This window comes from Martes martes, assembly GCF_963455335.1.
Source record: "Martes martes genome assembly, chromosome: 15".
Taxonomy (NCBI): domain Eukaryota; kingdom Metazoa; phylum Chordata; class Mammalia; order Carnivora; family Mustelidae; genus Martes; species Martes martes.
In genome coordinates this window covers 28,101,269-28,116,936 of record NC_137903.1, presented here as the reverse complement: position 1 = coordinate 28,116,936, position 15,668 = coordinate 28,101,269, and the positions used below count along the sequence as shown (strand labels likewise).

General features: G+C 40.7%; 1 protein-coding gene across 2 annotated transcripts; it reads left to right on the top strand.

Annotated features, from left to right (window-relative positions):
* Positions 1–1,456: 1,456 nt before the first annotated feature.
* Positions 1,457–15,075, top strand: TIMM17A (translocase of inner mitochondrial membrane 17A). 2 transcript variants are annotated; one of them, XM_080823790.1, is made up of 6 exons: positions 1,457–1,516; positions 5,779–5,878; positions 6,005–6,068; positions 10,334–10,462; positions 11,268–11,378; positions 13,928–15,075. In XM_080823790.1, the coding sequence occupies exons 1-6, from the start codon at positions 1,491–1,493 to the stop codon at positions 14,011–14,013; spliced, it is 516 nt and encodes a 171-aa protein (XP_080679916.1). In that variant the 5' UTR covers positions 1,457–1,490; the 3' UTR covers positions 14,014–15,075. The 2 variants fall into 2 exon arrangements, with proteins under 2 accessions (XP_080679916.1, XP_080679917.1); XM_080823791.1 differs by lacking the exons at positions 10,334–10,462; positions 11,268–11,378 and having other exon boundaries at positions 1,476–1,516; positions 13,928–15,065.
* Positions 15,076–15,668: the final 593 nt, after the last annotated feature.

Sequence of the window (15,668 nt, the reverse complement as noted above, 5' to 3'; positions counted from 1 at the left end):
AGGAAAATCTATTCAGAAACCAAATAACAATCAGAAAACTGCATAATGAAATGGACTAAGAGCAAGGAGAGGTAGCTAGACCTAAGGAATATTTCACTTGGGTCCTGGTGAGAACAGAAAAAAATATCCTTGCCCCATGAGAATGTCAGTCTCTAGTTACTGAAATATTCATACCCACTAGGTCTGGGGTGCTGAGCAAATATCAAATTCTTGCTCTCTGGCTCCTCTTGTTGCCCATCTCCCACATTCTCTCTTCAGCTTGTGCAATTAATTAGATTTAAATGTTCTTAATTATAGTCACATTGCAAAAAAAGACTTCTTGGTCTTTATATATAATCAGATGACTAGTGTGAACTGTTCTTTTCACATAAAGATACACATTGCTGACAATCTCCAGTTCTGTGGAGGGTTCAGTTTATCTCCTTACCTTATTTTCAAGATTTGGTGGGTACCTCACTCTTCACTGCAGTTCCTTATGAACTGCACTAATTTTTTCCATAAAATTTCCACATATTTTAAAAAATTATTTGAGAGAGAGAGAGAGAGAGAAAGAGATCTTGAGCAGGGCAGAGGGATAGAGGGAGAAGCAGACTTTCTGCTGAGGAGGAAGCCCAACATGGGGCTCAATCCCAGGACCCTGTAATCATGATCTGAGCCAAAGCAGATGCTTAACCAACTGAGCCCCCCCGGCCCCAGGTGCCCCTATATACTATTTTAAAGTCAATCTCAAAAGGAATGGAGAAGTGTTCCTTTAACAGACATCACGCATGACTGAGGTTTTGTTGACTGTAAGCTAAAAGAGGTCAATGGGTTCCCATCCTTTTGGTCTCCTCTTTTTTGGGCTAAACACCCCTCACATCTGGTGATTTTTTGGAGGGTGGACTGGATGAGGTTCTGTTGTCTCTTCATTTGAGGGCCCCAAATTGGTCACAACACTCAAGATGGCCCAGGTAAGTTCACTTCAAAAGCATTTACGGAACATCTATCACATTCCAAACACTGTACTTATAAGGACTATGACACTGTTGGTCCTAACCCTGCTCCTGCTCCTTACAGTTGGTTTGAGTTTCACAAACCATCGCGATTTAGCTAACATTAATTCCCAAGTAGCAGCCAAGGTACTAAAAACAAACAAAGAAACAAAGAAATGTATTTAGGAAATTTGGTGAACCCTAGCGGAATAAGGCCAGGTTTATCTCAGTCCACGGAACCCTCAGTGACCGTGTAACTTGAACTCCTCGCGATTGAGAAGCTACCGGTCCACGCAGCCCAGACTTGCAGCCTTCGAGGACCTGGGCGGGGCCACGGCTGCTACGCAGCGCCTCTGCCCCGCCCCCACGCTGCCCTGAAGTCCAGGCTCCCATTGGTTGCGGGTGGAAAAGGTGAACCAATCCACATAGACCTTAACGCCCTCCTCTCGAGATCACTTCCGCCTCTAGGGTCAGGCTCCACCCAAGTTGCCCGGCATCACTCGCGCAGGTGGAGTCAAGATGGAGGAGTACGCGCGAGAACCTTGGTGAGCTTTACCACTGTTACTGCTTTCCTCCTGCCTCTCTGCCCACGGTCCTCGTCCTCTCCTCTCCATTGCCGGGAGGTGCAAATTGACCTCAGTCGCGGGCTTGTTGACCTGGGTTTGATAACCATAGGCAGCGCCGTCTAGAGCAGCCAGCCTGCTTCTCAGCCCTGTACTCCCCGGGCCGCGTGTGGCAACCTCGCCTCCAAAACCCCGGTACCCCGGTGACCTTGCATTGGATGAGGAGGCCCACGCTTAGGCTTGACGGAGCCTCGGAACCAGCTCCCAGCCCGAGGCGTAGTCGATCTTGGGCGGGGTCCGTAATAAATCCCCTCTGTCTGCTGAGGTGACCTTGGACGCGGCCCCACGTCTCGCTTTGCTCAGTTCCTGTGTTGAGGAATGGGCAAGAGGCCGCTGAAAGGGATGCCATTCTTAAGGCATTTTTTGTATCGTGACCTGTGTCCGCAGGGCGAAGCATTTTCAAGTGTATGGAACAGAGATTTTACCTAAAGGGCCTGGATAAGCTCCTGTAGACAGGAGCCTCGTTTTCACCCTTTGAATTCTGCCTGAGGGGAGAAGGGAGACAGGGATTATCTGGAAAATAGAGATAGTAGCATGTGTTCTTTGAGAAACCATTAACAGAAATTCACGTAATTCAATATTTGAGTGAGGTCTGTGCGCACCACTACCGGTTCAGAGAGTAACAGCATGAATAAATCAGGCACATACATAGTTATAAAACAGGTTAATTGCTGTCAGGTCTCAGATTGCCTAAATTTAAGGCTTCTGGGGGTCTTAAGAGGGAAATCAAATCTTGTTATTGCATTAATCACCTGTTTATTGGGTTAGAGCAAAAGCCAGTGTCATCCTCAACTTGTGAAAATGAGTACGATTTTATATTTTTACCTTGCCAGCAGTTGCCATGTTACCTGCTTTGTGCCCTTTTTTTTTTTTTTTTTAAAGTCACTCAAATGGGATATGGGGCATGTTTCAGCACCTCCCGGCTCTTTAAAATTATCAAATGTCATTATCCCCCTTTCTAAATTGTGCAGAATTCAGCACATTGTAGACTGTTGTTAATCAGCTGCTATTGGGTGTAGTATAATGACACAGGCTGGCAGGAGGGTAATTTTTTTTTTAACTTTGCTGAATTAAAGATATAAGAATAATGAGTTTTTATCTACTACTTGATGAGGTGGTTCCTTTGCTTTCTCTTAGTGCATATGTTCTGAAGCAATACAGTCAGTTGTCTAGTTGGTTTTGTAGTCAAACCTGCTTTTGATCTTCTGTATTGCCCTGTTTGGTAAGAGCATTTTCTCAAATCCTCCATCCTCAAACTATAAGAATCTTATTCCTCTGGGACGCCTGGGTGGCTCAGTTGGTTGGGCGGCTGCCTTCGGCTCAGGTCATGATCCCAGCGTCCTGGGATAGAGTCCCACATCGGGCCCCTTGCTCGGCAGGGAGCCTGCTTCGCCCTCTGCCTCTGCCTTCCACTCTGTCTGCCTGTGCTTTCTCTCTCTCTCTCTCTCTCTCTCTCTCTCTCATAAATAGAATCTTAAAAAAAAAAAAAAGAATCTTATTCCTCCCTCCACACCACCCCACCTCCAAACAGATGCACCATATGCTTTCTGAATTCTTTCATAACTCTGCCTTTCCATGCCTATTATTACAATCTTACGTGGCGTCCTTAATGCCTTTTGCAACAGCTTCTTAATTGCCCTCATTACATCCAGCCCACTTTAATACATCATATGGACTTAATCATCCTAAATCCTTCATTTTACCATATGTTTCTTTTCAAAAACCTATAGTCCATGTGATATAATGGAAAGGATTCGGAGCTTTGGAGTCCTAGATTTTGTATTTGAATTGTACTGGCTACAACCTATATGATCTTGGGCAGATTACTTAATCTGTGTCTGAGCCTCCGTCCACCATAAAATGGAGAGGAGACAGGAATACTCTTTTTCACGAAGTTAAAAGCTTAGAGATTCTATTGGAGAATAACCTAACTTTCTTGAAAATCATAGGTCTTATTTGCATCGAAGACATCTAAAACATAGTTGATACTTAGCAAATGATAACTTGATTGTATTATGTTACTTTTTCTCTGTCCCCTGCATCTGTCTAGTATTTCCATTATTTTAGAGTCTAGCTTCAACTTTCCTTCTGTGTAGCCCATCACTTCTCTGTAGGAACATTTTGATTTAGCCAGAGTTCAGAAACTATTTCCATCTTGCCTTTGTTTTATATATCCCTCGTGGAATACTCTGGCTGCTCTCTGATCTGAACCCTGATGTTCTTTCCTGATTTTTTTAATCCTCAACTAATAAGATCATTTGGACTAGATCTTTTTAAAGTTACTGGCACACCACTCTGAGGGAGCCACTAATTCATTCTCCATTGTCTTTTCTCTATACTTCCTATTAGTGTTTCTACCATTTTAACACAATTTCCTAATCCTTTTTAGTCTCAAGCACTGCTTCTTAAACTATTAAAGTGAAACCAGGTCACCTGGGATCATGTTGAACTATAGACTCTGATTCAGTAGGTCCTGAGTAAAGTGTTGAGAGTCTGCATGTCTGACAAACTCCCAGGTGTTGCTGATTTTGCTTTTAGGATCACAAAAGCAAGCCTTGGTTAGCAAGGCCCCGAAGCATCCTGCTGACAGTTGGAATATGTGCTGCATGAGATAGTCATTCTGTACAAGGTCCTGATTTGTATTATACTTGAAAACGAACATGATATCTTGACTGCAAGGTTTTGTATTCCTGTTCACCAAAGTCATAAATTACTCATTCAAATTCTCTGGCAGCAACTATTCTCAATTCACAAGTTTACTTGAGCAAAGGCGATTGCCCATAGGTTCATTATGTAGCATTTGACCCTTGAGACTAGATCAAAGAAATTGCTTTTATTTACAGTGAGTCTAAAATGAATTTTTAAAATTTTATTTTTAAAAAATTTTTTGGGGCACTTGGGTGGCTCAGTGGGTTAAGCCTCTGCCTTCGGCTCAGGTCATGATCTCAGGGTCCTGGGATCGAGCCCCGCATCGGACTCTCTGCTCAGCAGGGAGCCTGCTTCCCCCTCTCTCTCTGCCTGCCTCTCTGCCTACGTGTGATCTCTCTTTGTCAAATAAATAAATAAAATATTTAAAAAAAATTTTTATTTATTTGACAGAGAGAAAGAGATCACACGTAGGCAGAGAGGAGGAAGCAGGCTCCCCGCTGAGCAGAGAGCCCGATGTGGGGTTCGATCCCAAGACCCTGGGATCACGACCTGAGCTGAAGGCAGAGGCTTAACCCACTGAGCCACCCAGGCGCCCCTAAAATGAACTTAACCAGGGACACCTGAGTGGCTTAGTTGCTTAAGCGTCTGCCTTTGGCTCAGATCACCTCAGGTCAAGTTCCACAGCGGGCTCCTTGCTTAGCGGGGAGCCTTCTTCTCCCTCTCCCTGCTGCTCTTCCTGCTTGTTCTCTCCCTCTGACAAATAAATAAATAAAATATTTTTTAAAAACGGAATTTAACCATTCACAGACTTTTTTATAAGCCAGATTCCTAGAATAGTTGTTCTGCTCTGATCACATTATTCAGGTTTCATCGTGTTGTATAAGTTAGGTCGCTGCATTCGGAAACTGGGTTTACAAATATAACCTCTAAATATTGGAGATGAGAGTATTCTGTTAGCAATAATCGTGCCTCGGATAAACCTCATTGGCTACGATACTGCCATTGCGCAAAGCTGGAGATGAGAGTATTCTGGTGTGTTAAGTGGACGTAATACAGACCAAAGTTCCAAGTGCTAATGCGACTCAGTGAACCCAGAAAGAATTTCAAACTTTAAAAACTGTTTAAATTGGTTTCCCTCTGCCCCTATTGAATCTTCATTTTGGGGGTCTCAACTTTAAGTTCTACTGCAGCTGGAGCAAGCTTACTTCGAGGTTGGATCAGCATTGATTATGATGTAATTTCCTACATAGTTGTTGAGTCACTGTTGCTCAGCTGTTAATAGATGTGCTAATTATTAAAAGAGAATGAAGCAGTGCTAACAATAGGGAGTTAAAGCCAAAGCCGGTTCCATTCCCTATGGCTTGGAGCTGAATAGATGCGGATATGTTCAGCATTCTTTTGTCTAAATGTTTCTTTTACTGGTTGCGGTGGGCCCTGCATTGGAATCTGTTGCATCCCTTACTGTGTTAGCAAAGAAAGCTTTTATGGTTTATGAAGGAGAAATACAATCATCTTTTTTTCCCCCTTGTTCTTAGCCCTTGGCGAATTGTCGATGATTGCGGTGGGGCCTTTACGATGGGTACCATAGGCGGTGGTATCTTTCAGGCAATAAAAGGTTTTCGAAATTCTCCAGTGGTAAGTAGGTGAATGGTCTTATTTTATCATCACTTAAAATCTGGATTTGCTAATATCACTGGTGGCCCTATCGGTGGGCTGGAAATGTATTGTACTTCTGCTGTATTTTTGGTTGCTTCTTTGTAGGGCGTAAACCACAGACTACGAGGGAGTTTGACGGCTATTAAAACCAGGGCTCCGCAGTTGGGAGGTAAGCAGAATTTTCTATTTGTACTTCACAATATCTTTTCTTTGGTTGAAGATGAAGCTTAGTTCAGTCTCAAGTTCAGCTTGTTAGGAATTACTGTCTCTGTAAGTTCTTCTAGATTTACGGTTTATTCAGAAAATTAACTGGAATTGCTGCATCCATTCATTGGAAAATTTTGTCTCTGTCCTTCAAACGATCAGTGGTATTTTGGTTTTGGTATTTTTGGTTTTTTTTCCTCTTATCCAAAAGGAAGACCGTGTGTGTAAAGCTTAGGTTTGTGAGTCAGGAGTGATAGCTTCTGGGGTAATAGAAAGCAGAAGAGAATGTGATCGGAAGGATTGGGTTTCATGAGAGAGAGAGTGATGATGCTGCTCCGGCTCCTCTCCAAGGTTAGGTTTTGGATGTCGTGCAGAGGTCAATGCAGAATGTGAAAAGAATTCATTACACTTTTTAAACTTGGTTATTCAGAAGTTGGGAGAAGAGAGATGATAAAAAAGCTGGAGCGGGGCACTTGGGTGGCTCAGTCAGTGAAGCATCTGCCTTCACCTCAGGTCATGATCCTGGAGTCCCAGGAATGAGCCCCACATCCCACTTCCTGCTGAGTGGGAAGTCTGCTTCTCCCTCAGAGCCTCCCCCTTCTCATGTTCTCTCTCTTTCTCTAATAAATAAATAAATAAAAGCTTGGAGGCTATATTCATTTGCAAAGATAGAGTCAGGTTGAGGAGACCATGTGGAACACATGAAAAAGACTAAATACTTTTAATCATTCCTAAGTAATTTTGTGTGACAGAAGAAATAGTCTTGTCTTTGTTTTTAGCATATTTTTCTTTGGAAAGACTGGCTAAGAGCTGCCATTTATCGGGTGCTTGCTGTGTGCTAAGCACTCTCCTATGGGTTTTATAGCATTATTTTAATCCTCATAACACCACAAGAGGTAAGTATAATTATCCCCATTTTCCAGATGAGGAAATTGAGGCTGAAGTGATGATATATCTTTTTCCTTTTCTTTCCTCTGTAAAATGACACCCTCTGGAAAGTAAGTAGTGACTGATTCTCCTTTGCTTTAATGGTTACTTGTGTTGTCAAGAAGGGTAAGTAGTATTAAAGCACACACCAACCCTGAACTCCCAATATATCCAGAAGTCATACAGGTTTTTGTATGTCTTTTAAGAGACTGTTTTTATCATATTATGCTTTTTCAATGGATAAAAAAACAATCAGGTAAGGTTACAGCCAAGAGGGAACTTAAGGAGACATGACCACTAAATGTAATTTGGGATCCTGGAACAGAAGGACATAAAAACTAAAGAAATCTGAGTTAAATGTGGACTTTACTTAACATTGTGTTGATATTAGGTCATTAATTGTGCAAATGCACCATGGAAATGTAAGATGTTAGAAATTGGGGAAACCGAATGTGGGATATATGGGAATTCTGTGCTGTTTTCACAACTTCTCTGTGACTCTAAAACTTTTTAAAATTTAACAGTGAAATAGAGAAAGACTGAGTTGTGGTATGAGTGAATTGGGATTGTTTATTTCAGATCCCCGAGATTGGCTTTTTTTTTTTTTTTTTTTTAAAGGAAACTATTGAGAAATCTTTATGGTGTTTTGCTTTTTAAAAATACTGGGATGACATGGGCGCCTACGTGGCCCAGTGGGTTAAGCCTCTGCCTTTGGCTTTGGTCATGATCTCAGGGGATGAGCCTCGCATGGGTTCTCTGCTCAGCAGGGAGCCTGTTCCCAGCCCCCACCCTGCCTGCCTCTCTGCCTACTTGTGTTCGCTCTGTCAAATAAATAAAATCTTAAAAAAAAAAAAATACTGGGGTGACATTTTCAATTTAATTCAGTGAGCATTTTCTGAGTTTTTCTTTTTTTTTTTTTCCAAGATTTTATTTATTTATTTGACAGAGAGAGATCACAAGTAGGCAGAGGGGCAGGCAGAGAGAGAAGGGTAAGCAGGCTCCCCGCTGCGCAGAGAGACCAACTTGGGGCTCGATCCCAGGACCCCGAGATCATGACCCGAGCCAAAGGCAGAGGCTCAACCCACTGAGCCACCCAGGCACCCCTATTGAGTTTTTCTAGTCAAAATCCAGGGGACAGGCAACATGGAAAAATCATAGTTGTGTCCTGAAGAGACTTATATTTTCTTTTTCTTTTTTTTTTAAGATTTTATTTATGTATTTGACACAAGTAGGCAGAGAGGCAGGCAGAGATAGAAGGGTAAGCAGGCTCCCCGCTGAGCAGAGAGACCAATTTGGGGCTCGATCCCAGGACCCTGGGATCATGACCTGAGCTGAAGGCAGAGGCTTTAACCCACTGAGCCACCCAGGCACCCCGAGACTTAATTTTCATAGAGGAAATTTCATGGGGGCTTTTGACACATCCCTGTTATTCGTCAAGAATCTTTTACATCTTGGAACAGGATATCCCAGGCTTGTCTTGTATTTTCCCTCCCCTAGCCATAGAGTCAGCCATTCCTCCACAGAGCTCTGGTTCCTTTTAGTTGAGAATGGTGTTGAGAAGCCAAGATCTGGGTATGAAGTGTATCATTGCTTATTGGGGGGTTGCTGTTCCCAGGCTTCTTTGTAATAGAACTTGGGAGTGTATATGTATATATGTAAACACACACAACACAAGTATATATACCCAAATGTATATCTGTATTTGTACATACATGTTGAAAATCATGACTTCACACCAGGACCTCAATTCCAATCCAGCCGCATAAGGTTTATTCTTACTTTCTCCCTTTTTATATGAATACCTCCATCTTTGTCCTGCCTGGGCAGTGGCACCCCACACCAGGCTGCCCTTCCACATGGATACACCCAACTCCATGCCAGGCTGAGGACCCTTCCTTATCTTGCTTTGGCTCTGGCTCCTCACACTTGGCCACCCTTCTGGTAGACAGCCTTCTCACCCTGCTTGCACTCAGTCTTACTCTCATCAGTAACCATAGCTTACTCTGGCAACTTTTTGGAGGATGGGCAGGTTTCAGACTCTTATTAGGGATTGGGAGAGTCTTGTTTGAGGAATTTAGTGAGGTAATTCTAATATACCGAGGCATCAGATCTCTCCCAGGACATAGAATTACTGAGTTAGAGGAAAGAACTAGTTTACTAGTTTATTTTTATGTAGTATGTGGTATCTAGTATTGGACCAGAAATGAGGGCTTATGGTATACTGACACTGGTTTAATGGATCATGTGAAAACCGAAAAAGGATTCTGGTGACGATCTGGTTCTGACATTTGGAGGAACCCAGTGTATTGCCCTTACTAACATATCCCTACTATTTTGAGATTTCAGAGGGTAAAAAATAAAGTGACTAGGGCTCTTTTGGGCAGTTTTTCTTCTTTAATCATAATAAATATAACCACTCTTTATACAGTGCAAGTCATGTGCACTCATAATAGAGAATTAGGATGTTAGGCAGGCATGAAGAAATTAAGTCATGTGTCATGTCACCCAGAGATGCTGACAGTTAAAATTTTGTGTTGTCTAAAGTTTTGTGTGTACTTGCATATGTGTATGTGTGGGTATTTGTTTTTTATTTGACAAAATTGTTAACTGTGTTTAGGAAGAGTTTTAAGTGCCAAGTAATTTGATTTAGTGTGGTTTTTAGTTTCATGCTTGAAGAATAAAGGATAGAAAGGAGAGAGGATAGGTAATTTCTCTCCCCTTGATGTTCCATAATTCTAACTATTTGTGTCATCCATTAGCCACGTTAGCATATATTGGCCTACACCTCTAATACATTCCAGGATAGCTGGAGTTCTTTTGTATCTCTGTTGGTGATTTTTTTTTAGAGTATTATATTTTTTATAATATTTTTTTAGAGTATTATATATGCTCAGTGATACTTACTGAAGAATAGAAAAAATAGAGGTAAGGTAGAGCTATAAAAGGAGAAAGAAGGAAGGAGCAGGGTGGCTTTGTTGTGTTTATTGCTTTTTAAACAGAGATACTTGGTTCTGAAAGGAAGATTTGAATGTGTTTAGCCTGACTCTTCTAGGCTTGGCTTATTTCTTTTAGGCTTTGGGCCATTGCTAATTTTCAAGCTGATACCATACAGCCCACGCTTTATTGAAAAGATAAGTATTCAGACTATTGGTTCAGTGCTTATCCAGACTTGTGTTTGCATGTATTTGTTTGGAGTGTGAGAGTTTTTAAGAATATAGTGTTGTTATTTAAAGTTATTTTCGACTGTAATATTTTAAATATAAGATGAAAAAATGAAATTTCTTTTGTTTTTAAATAAAACAGGTAGCTTTGCAGTTTGGGGAGGTTTATTTTCCATGATTGACTGCAGTATGGTTCAAGTCAGGGGGAAAGAAGATCCCTGGAACTCCATCACAAGTGGTGCCTTAACAGGAGCCATACTAGCAGCAAGAAGTAAGCAATCATTATCTAAAAAAGAAGGATAAGTACGCCGTCATTATAGACACACTAGTAAAAGCAAGGCTTTTTGGAAAACCTTATCTGTCTTAATTTAGTGATCTCTAATAAATCAAAAAGCATTGCTTAACTTAGCATAGCATGAATGTATATGGCAATTTTGGGGAAGAAAAGTAAGAGTATTTATTTGGAACGTTTAAGAATGAGAGCATGGGATTCTAACCTATGCAGTGGTTAAGAGCAGGTCAAGTTCCAGTTCTGCCATTTAGTAGCGTGTGACTGGGCATTTTGCCAAACTTTTTGTGACAACCATAGTTTCCTCATTGGTATTCTGGAGTTAATAATCATACCTGCCACATAGTATTGTTATGAATGAGGAGCTTAGAACCATCTTCTGGATCTTTGGGTCAGAAAGCAAATACAGAATTTGGGGGTGGGGGGTTAGTAGTTTAGGCAGGGATCAGTAAACTTTCTGTAAAGAGCCAGATGGTAAATATTTTAGACTTTGTAGGGCTGTAAGGTCTTTGCCAACAGATGCTTAGCTCTATGATAATAACATGAAAACAGCCATGGATGATATATAAATTAATGAGCATGACTGTGCTAATAAAACTTTACATAAACAGGCAATGAACTGGATTTGACCTATGGACCTTAGTTTGTTGACACCCGGTTTTTAGCCACTGAGAAAGGGTTGGGAATGAGGGTAGCATGAACCATAACGGACAGCTCTTTCCTTTACTGAGTTTTATATTAAACTAGTTTTCTATTAAAGTAATCTCTTTGTTATTAATGTATCCAGATGGACCAGTGGCCATGGTTGGGTCAGCAGCGATGGGTGGCATTCTCCTAGCTTTAATTGAAGGAGCTGGTATCTTGTTGACAAGATTTGCCTCTGCCCAGTTTCCCAATGGTGAGTCTTCTTCCTGCTTACTACCATAGCTCAAACGCTGGAATGGCCTCTTGATACTTAGAGCGAACCTGTCTTTCTGCTAAAATATGGTAGTTTGTTATTTCTACATTTGCCATTGTTCATGAGGATTACGGTAATAGGCCCTGGTTCTATTTGAAATGGTAGATGTGGCTGTGGTTATTGTGTTTAACTACAGTAACCAAAATGCTTTGGTTAGATGGTTTGCTGTTGATCCTTCTTATAGTTCTCAGGTTTTGTCAGTGCTCGTGTGCATATTTCTAAGAAATTGCCAGTCATTTTAGAGGTGTTTGAAGAAAGGTCCTTGCAGATGTGTGACAGTAATGGTAGTCCATCCACAACCTCTTACTGTACATGTATGTATGTGCCAGGCACTGTTCTAGATGCTGGGATATAGTGGGAACCAAGCATTTAAATTCAGGTGGGAGGCGACCAGCTAACATGTTAACAAATAAATGAGATTTGATTGTTTTGCTTGCTTTGAAGAGGAAATAGAGTGGTAGAAAGTGGCTATGTTTGGGACAGTCACTTAACGGTTGGCACGGGAAATTTTTTTGAGAGGTCAGTAAAATAATTTGTTGCTAATTGTTCCTTTGATATATAGGGAAAAGTTAAATCATGGGCTGAGTGATCATTACATGGTCACGTAGTATTTGCTCAGCTGTTAAATTGTGTACCTTCTGGTAACCGCAGAAAACTTCAGTTGTCTGTAAAGGGCCAATGTTCCTTGACATTGGAAGGAAGAATAAAGATAATCATGAGGGTTTTAGTAGGAAAAATTTGACCTGGCATTTGGGGAAGGAAATATACAGAATAGCGACACATGTTGAAAATTATTTTTGGAGCCTGGAAAAGATTCAGCATAGAGTTAGGAATAGATCATAGTTCCCAGTTTGATTTGATTTCCCTGAGGCACCTAGCAAGGGATTCAGTGTCTCTTTGGCACCGTTGGTAAACACTGCTCAGTAGATGCCAGGGATGTTCTAGGGACCTCCTGGATCCTCTCACCTTCTGTTCCTGCTTTTTAATCATTACTTCTGAGTTAATAATCTGTTATGATGGACACATTCTAATTTTGCTTTTTAGTTTGTTTTTATCACTTTGATGTGAAAGGCTTCACATAAAACATCAGAAAAGTTTACTTTTTTTCAGAAATTCAGAAACGTGTAACAAAAACATCAGTTATGTTGTCTTTCTTTCTTTTTTGTTTTTTAAGTAGGTTCTTCACCCCGGGTGCTCAAACTCATGACTCAGATCAAGAGTCTTATGCTCTACTGACTGAGCCAGCCAGGCGTCCCAAGTTACATTGTGTTATACAAATTAGTCTAGGTTACTTTGCTCTTTAGTCTTTTTTCCTCAGAGGAAATCCTTAAAAGAACTGTATTTTATTTGAGATAGGAGATGTGTTTCTGAAAAGCTGTGTTGGGAAATCTTTGAAGAGTTAATCATATTTTTCGAATTAACTGATGTGAAAAAGTTTTTAGAACAGTGGGAAAAAATGAAGTAAAACTGTATCTAAGTAATAATGGTTATCTTTGGTTTATCTGTTCCTCTAGTTTTGTGAAATGAACAGATAATGCTTTTATAGTGGGAAAAAAATGTATCATTGGATTGAAGCATTGGAAAGCTTCAGGGAATTTTACCACTGCCCTCTTTCTCTCTTCTTTACAGTTATGTTTGTTTGCTTTAGTGTCCCTGAGGAAAATAATTGTGATTATGCCCATAAAAGTCGTCTTCTTTTTTTTTTTTTGAACCGCATTTTTTTGGGGGTGCATTGGGTGGCTCATCCGGTTAAGCATCTGACTTTGGTTTTGACTCTGGTCTTGATCTCAGGGTTGTAATATTGAGCCTGTGTCCATCTGTGCGCCCAGCCCAGGCTTACATTTCTCTCTCCCTCTCCCTTTGCCTCTGCCACCCCCCACCCCCCCAACTCACACCCTTCACGCTTGCTCTCTCTCTCTCAAATAAATCTCAAACAAAACAAAACACTTTTTTTCCTCAGTTCGCAGGCCCTCCCATCCTTTGAAAACTAAGTATTACAGGACTTTGTTCTACAGCAAACTAGGGGATGTCTTCCCATTTCAGAACTCATTCTCTAACTGGTTGTATAAACTGGATTACTGATTGCTCTTAAAACATGACTAAGATACTTACACTTTGTGAAAATAATTTTAAATAGCTACTGAAAAATATGTCAAGACGTGTGAGATTTTTTGCCATCTTTATAGCAGCCTGTTACAGCAATTGCTTTAAAAACTTGAATTCACTTCTTGCTATAATTAACCCATCGGACTTTCCTGGCATACCCGTTGAGAGCTGTTCATTCTGGAGCATAAGGGAAGTCAGGCTGTCGTGTTTTACCACATTTGGAGGCACTCTCATGAAAATTAGGCAGTAGAAATTCAGAGGACAGCTCTAAGGTAGCACGTTATTTTTACTGAGTTGATTGATTTGCTGTCTACAAAGACTTGTTCTTTTTAATTGTGTAATAGTCAGGTGGTTTTTAAGATTCTTTTCTTTCTTAACTGCAGGCCCTCAGTTTGCTGAAGATCCTTCTCAGCTGCCTTCAGCCCAGTTACCATCCTCACCTTTTGGAGACTATCGACAATATCAGTAGGACTTCTGTCCCAGGATTTCTGTAACAGAATGAGCTGTAGTTCAAGAAGGAATTTCAGAAGAGAAGTTATAGTCTGTTTTTAAAACCACAGGTGGGACAGCTATGGCCAAATAGGCTTTGAAGAGACATTTAGCTCTTTTTTCTATTTAAGGGAACATTGCGGGGGTGGGGCGCAGACGTTAAAAGACAATACATTTATTTATTCACAGTTGGATTGCATTTGTGATCAAAATAAATGTCTAATATCTTTAAAAGAAAATATAATAAATGCTTAGAACATGAAGGACCACAGGGCAAACAACAGTGAAACGTGACCAACATTTCTTTGGGGACTTCTCTGCCTGGTTTTGTGTGTTCTGTCAGCCAAACAATAAAAAACTCCTGGAATTCGCTCTTTCTTTTAAGATAAGTTGTAGAGTTCTACTTTTCAACCTTGAATACTTCAGATAATGCAAAGTGTATTGAAAATTGCATGTTTTATAGTTAGGCTCTCATCTCACTTGAAGTAAATTATGTATGAGAAGAATTATGCGGAGTTAACATGGATTGTCTCACAGTAGATAACTGTGTGGATTGAAGGCTGAGATAAAATATCCTTTACTTTGAAAGTAAAATATGTGATTTTTTGGTTTTGACAATGTCAGATGTAAAACTTTCTTTACCTTTGAGGCTCCTGTGTCTTGATTCTTTTTTTTTATATCAAGGTTTTTATTTATTTATTTAGAGTGGGGTTGGGGGGATGGGGTGAGGAGCAGAAGGAGAGAGAGAATCCCAAGTCGAATCCACGCTGAGCATGGAGCCCGACTTGGGGCTCGATCCCAGGACCCTGAGATCATGGCCCAAGCTGATATCAAAAGAGTCAGACGCTCAACTGACTGAGCCACCTAGGTGCCCCTCCTGTGTCTTGATTCTTGATAATCAGCAGCCTCACCAAAAACAACTTCCTTCCAATTCTACCTAATTCTATATAAGAAGAATTCATGCAGGGTATCGTAGCCCTGGAAAAGTTCGGTGTTTACTGTGTGCTTGAAAATAAAATGTATGCTGGTTTTAATGTGTTCCAAGTCCCCTGAAGCTAATCTTCATAAAGAGTGTATTTTGGGGTCTGATTGAGCCTGGAAAATGGATTAGCATTTCAGAATAGACCATTTTACTGTTAATATTGGAAATGACATGTGGCCTTACAGAAGGCAGGATGCTATTACCCATTTTCGTACATCTGTGTGAGATGGAGAACAAAGCCGTGTGGCTATGGCGAACACATAGTTTTCTTTTGGCCCAATGCCATACACATAGTAAGCATTTAATTACTAATTGTGGTTTCATCTTTTTTATGCTTGGTAGGCTATATATAAAATACTATTTATCATTTTAACCATTTGTAAGTGTAGAGTTCACTGGCATTTAAATATAGTCCAGTGTTGCATAATCATCACAATTATGTATATCCGAAACTTCTCATTATCACCAACATCAATTCTGTACCCATTGAACAATAACTTCCCATCCCTGTGCCTCCCCCAAACCCCGTAACCACAGTGCTACTTCCTGTCTCTGAACACGCCTATGAGGTAAGGTACCTCTATAAGTGGAATCATACAGTCTTTGTCCTTTGTCCTTTGTCTTATTTCATTTAGCATAGTGTTTAAAGGTCC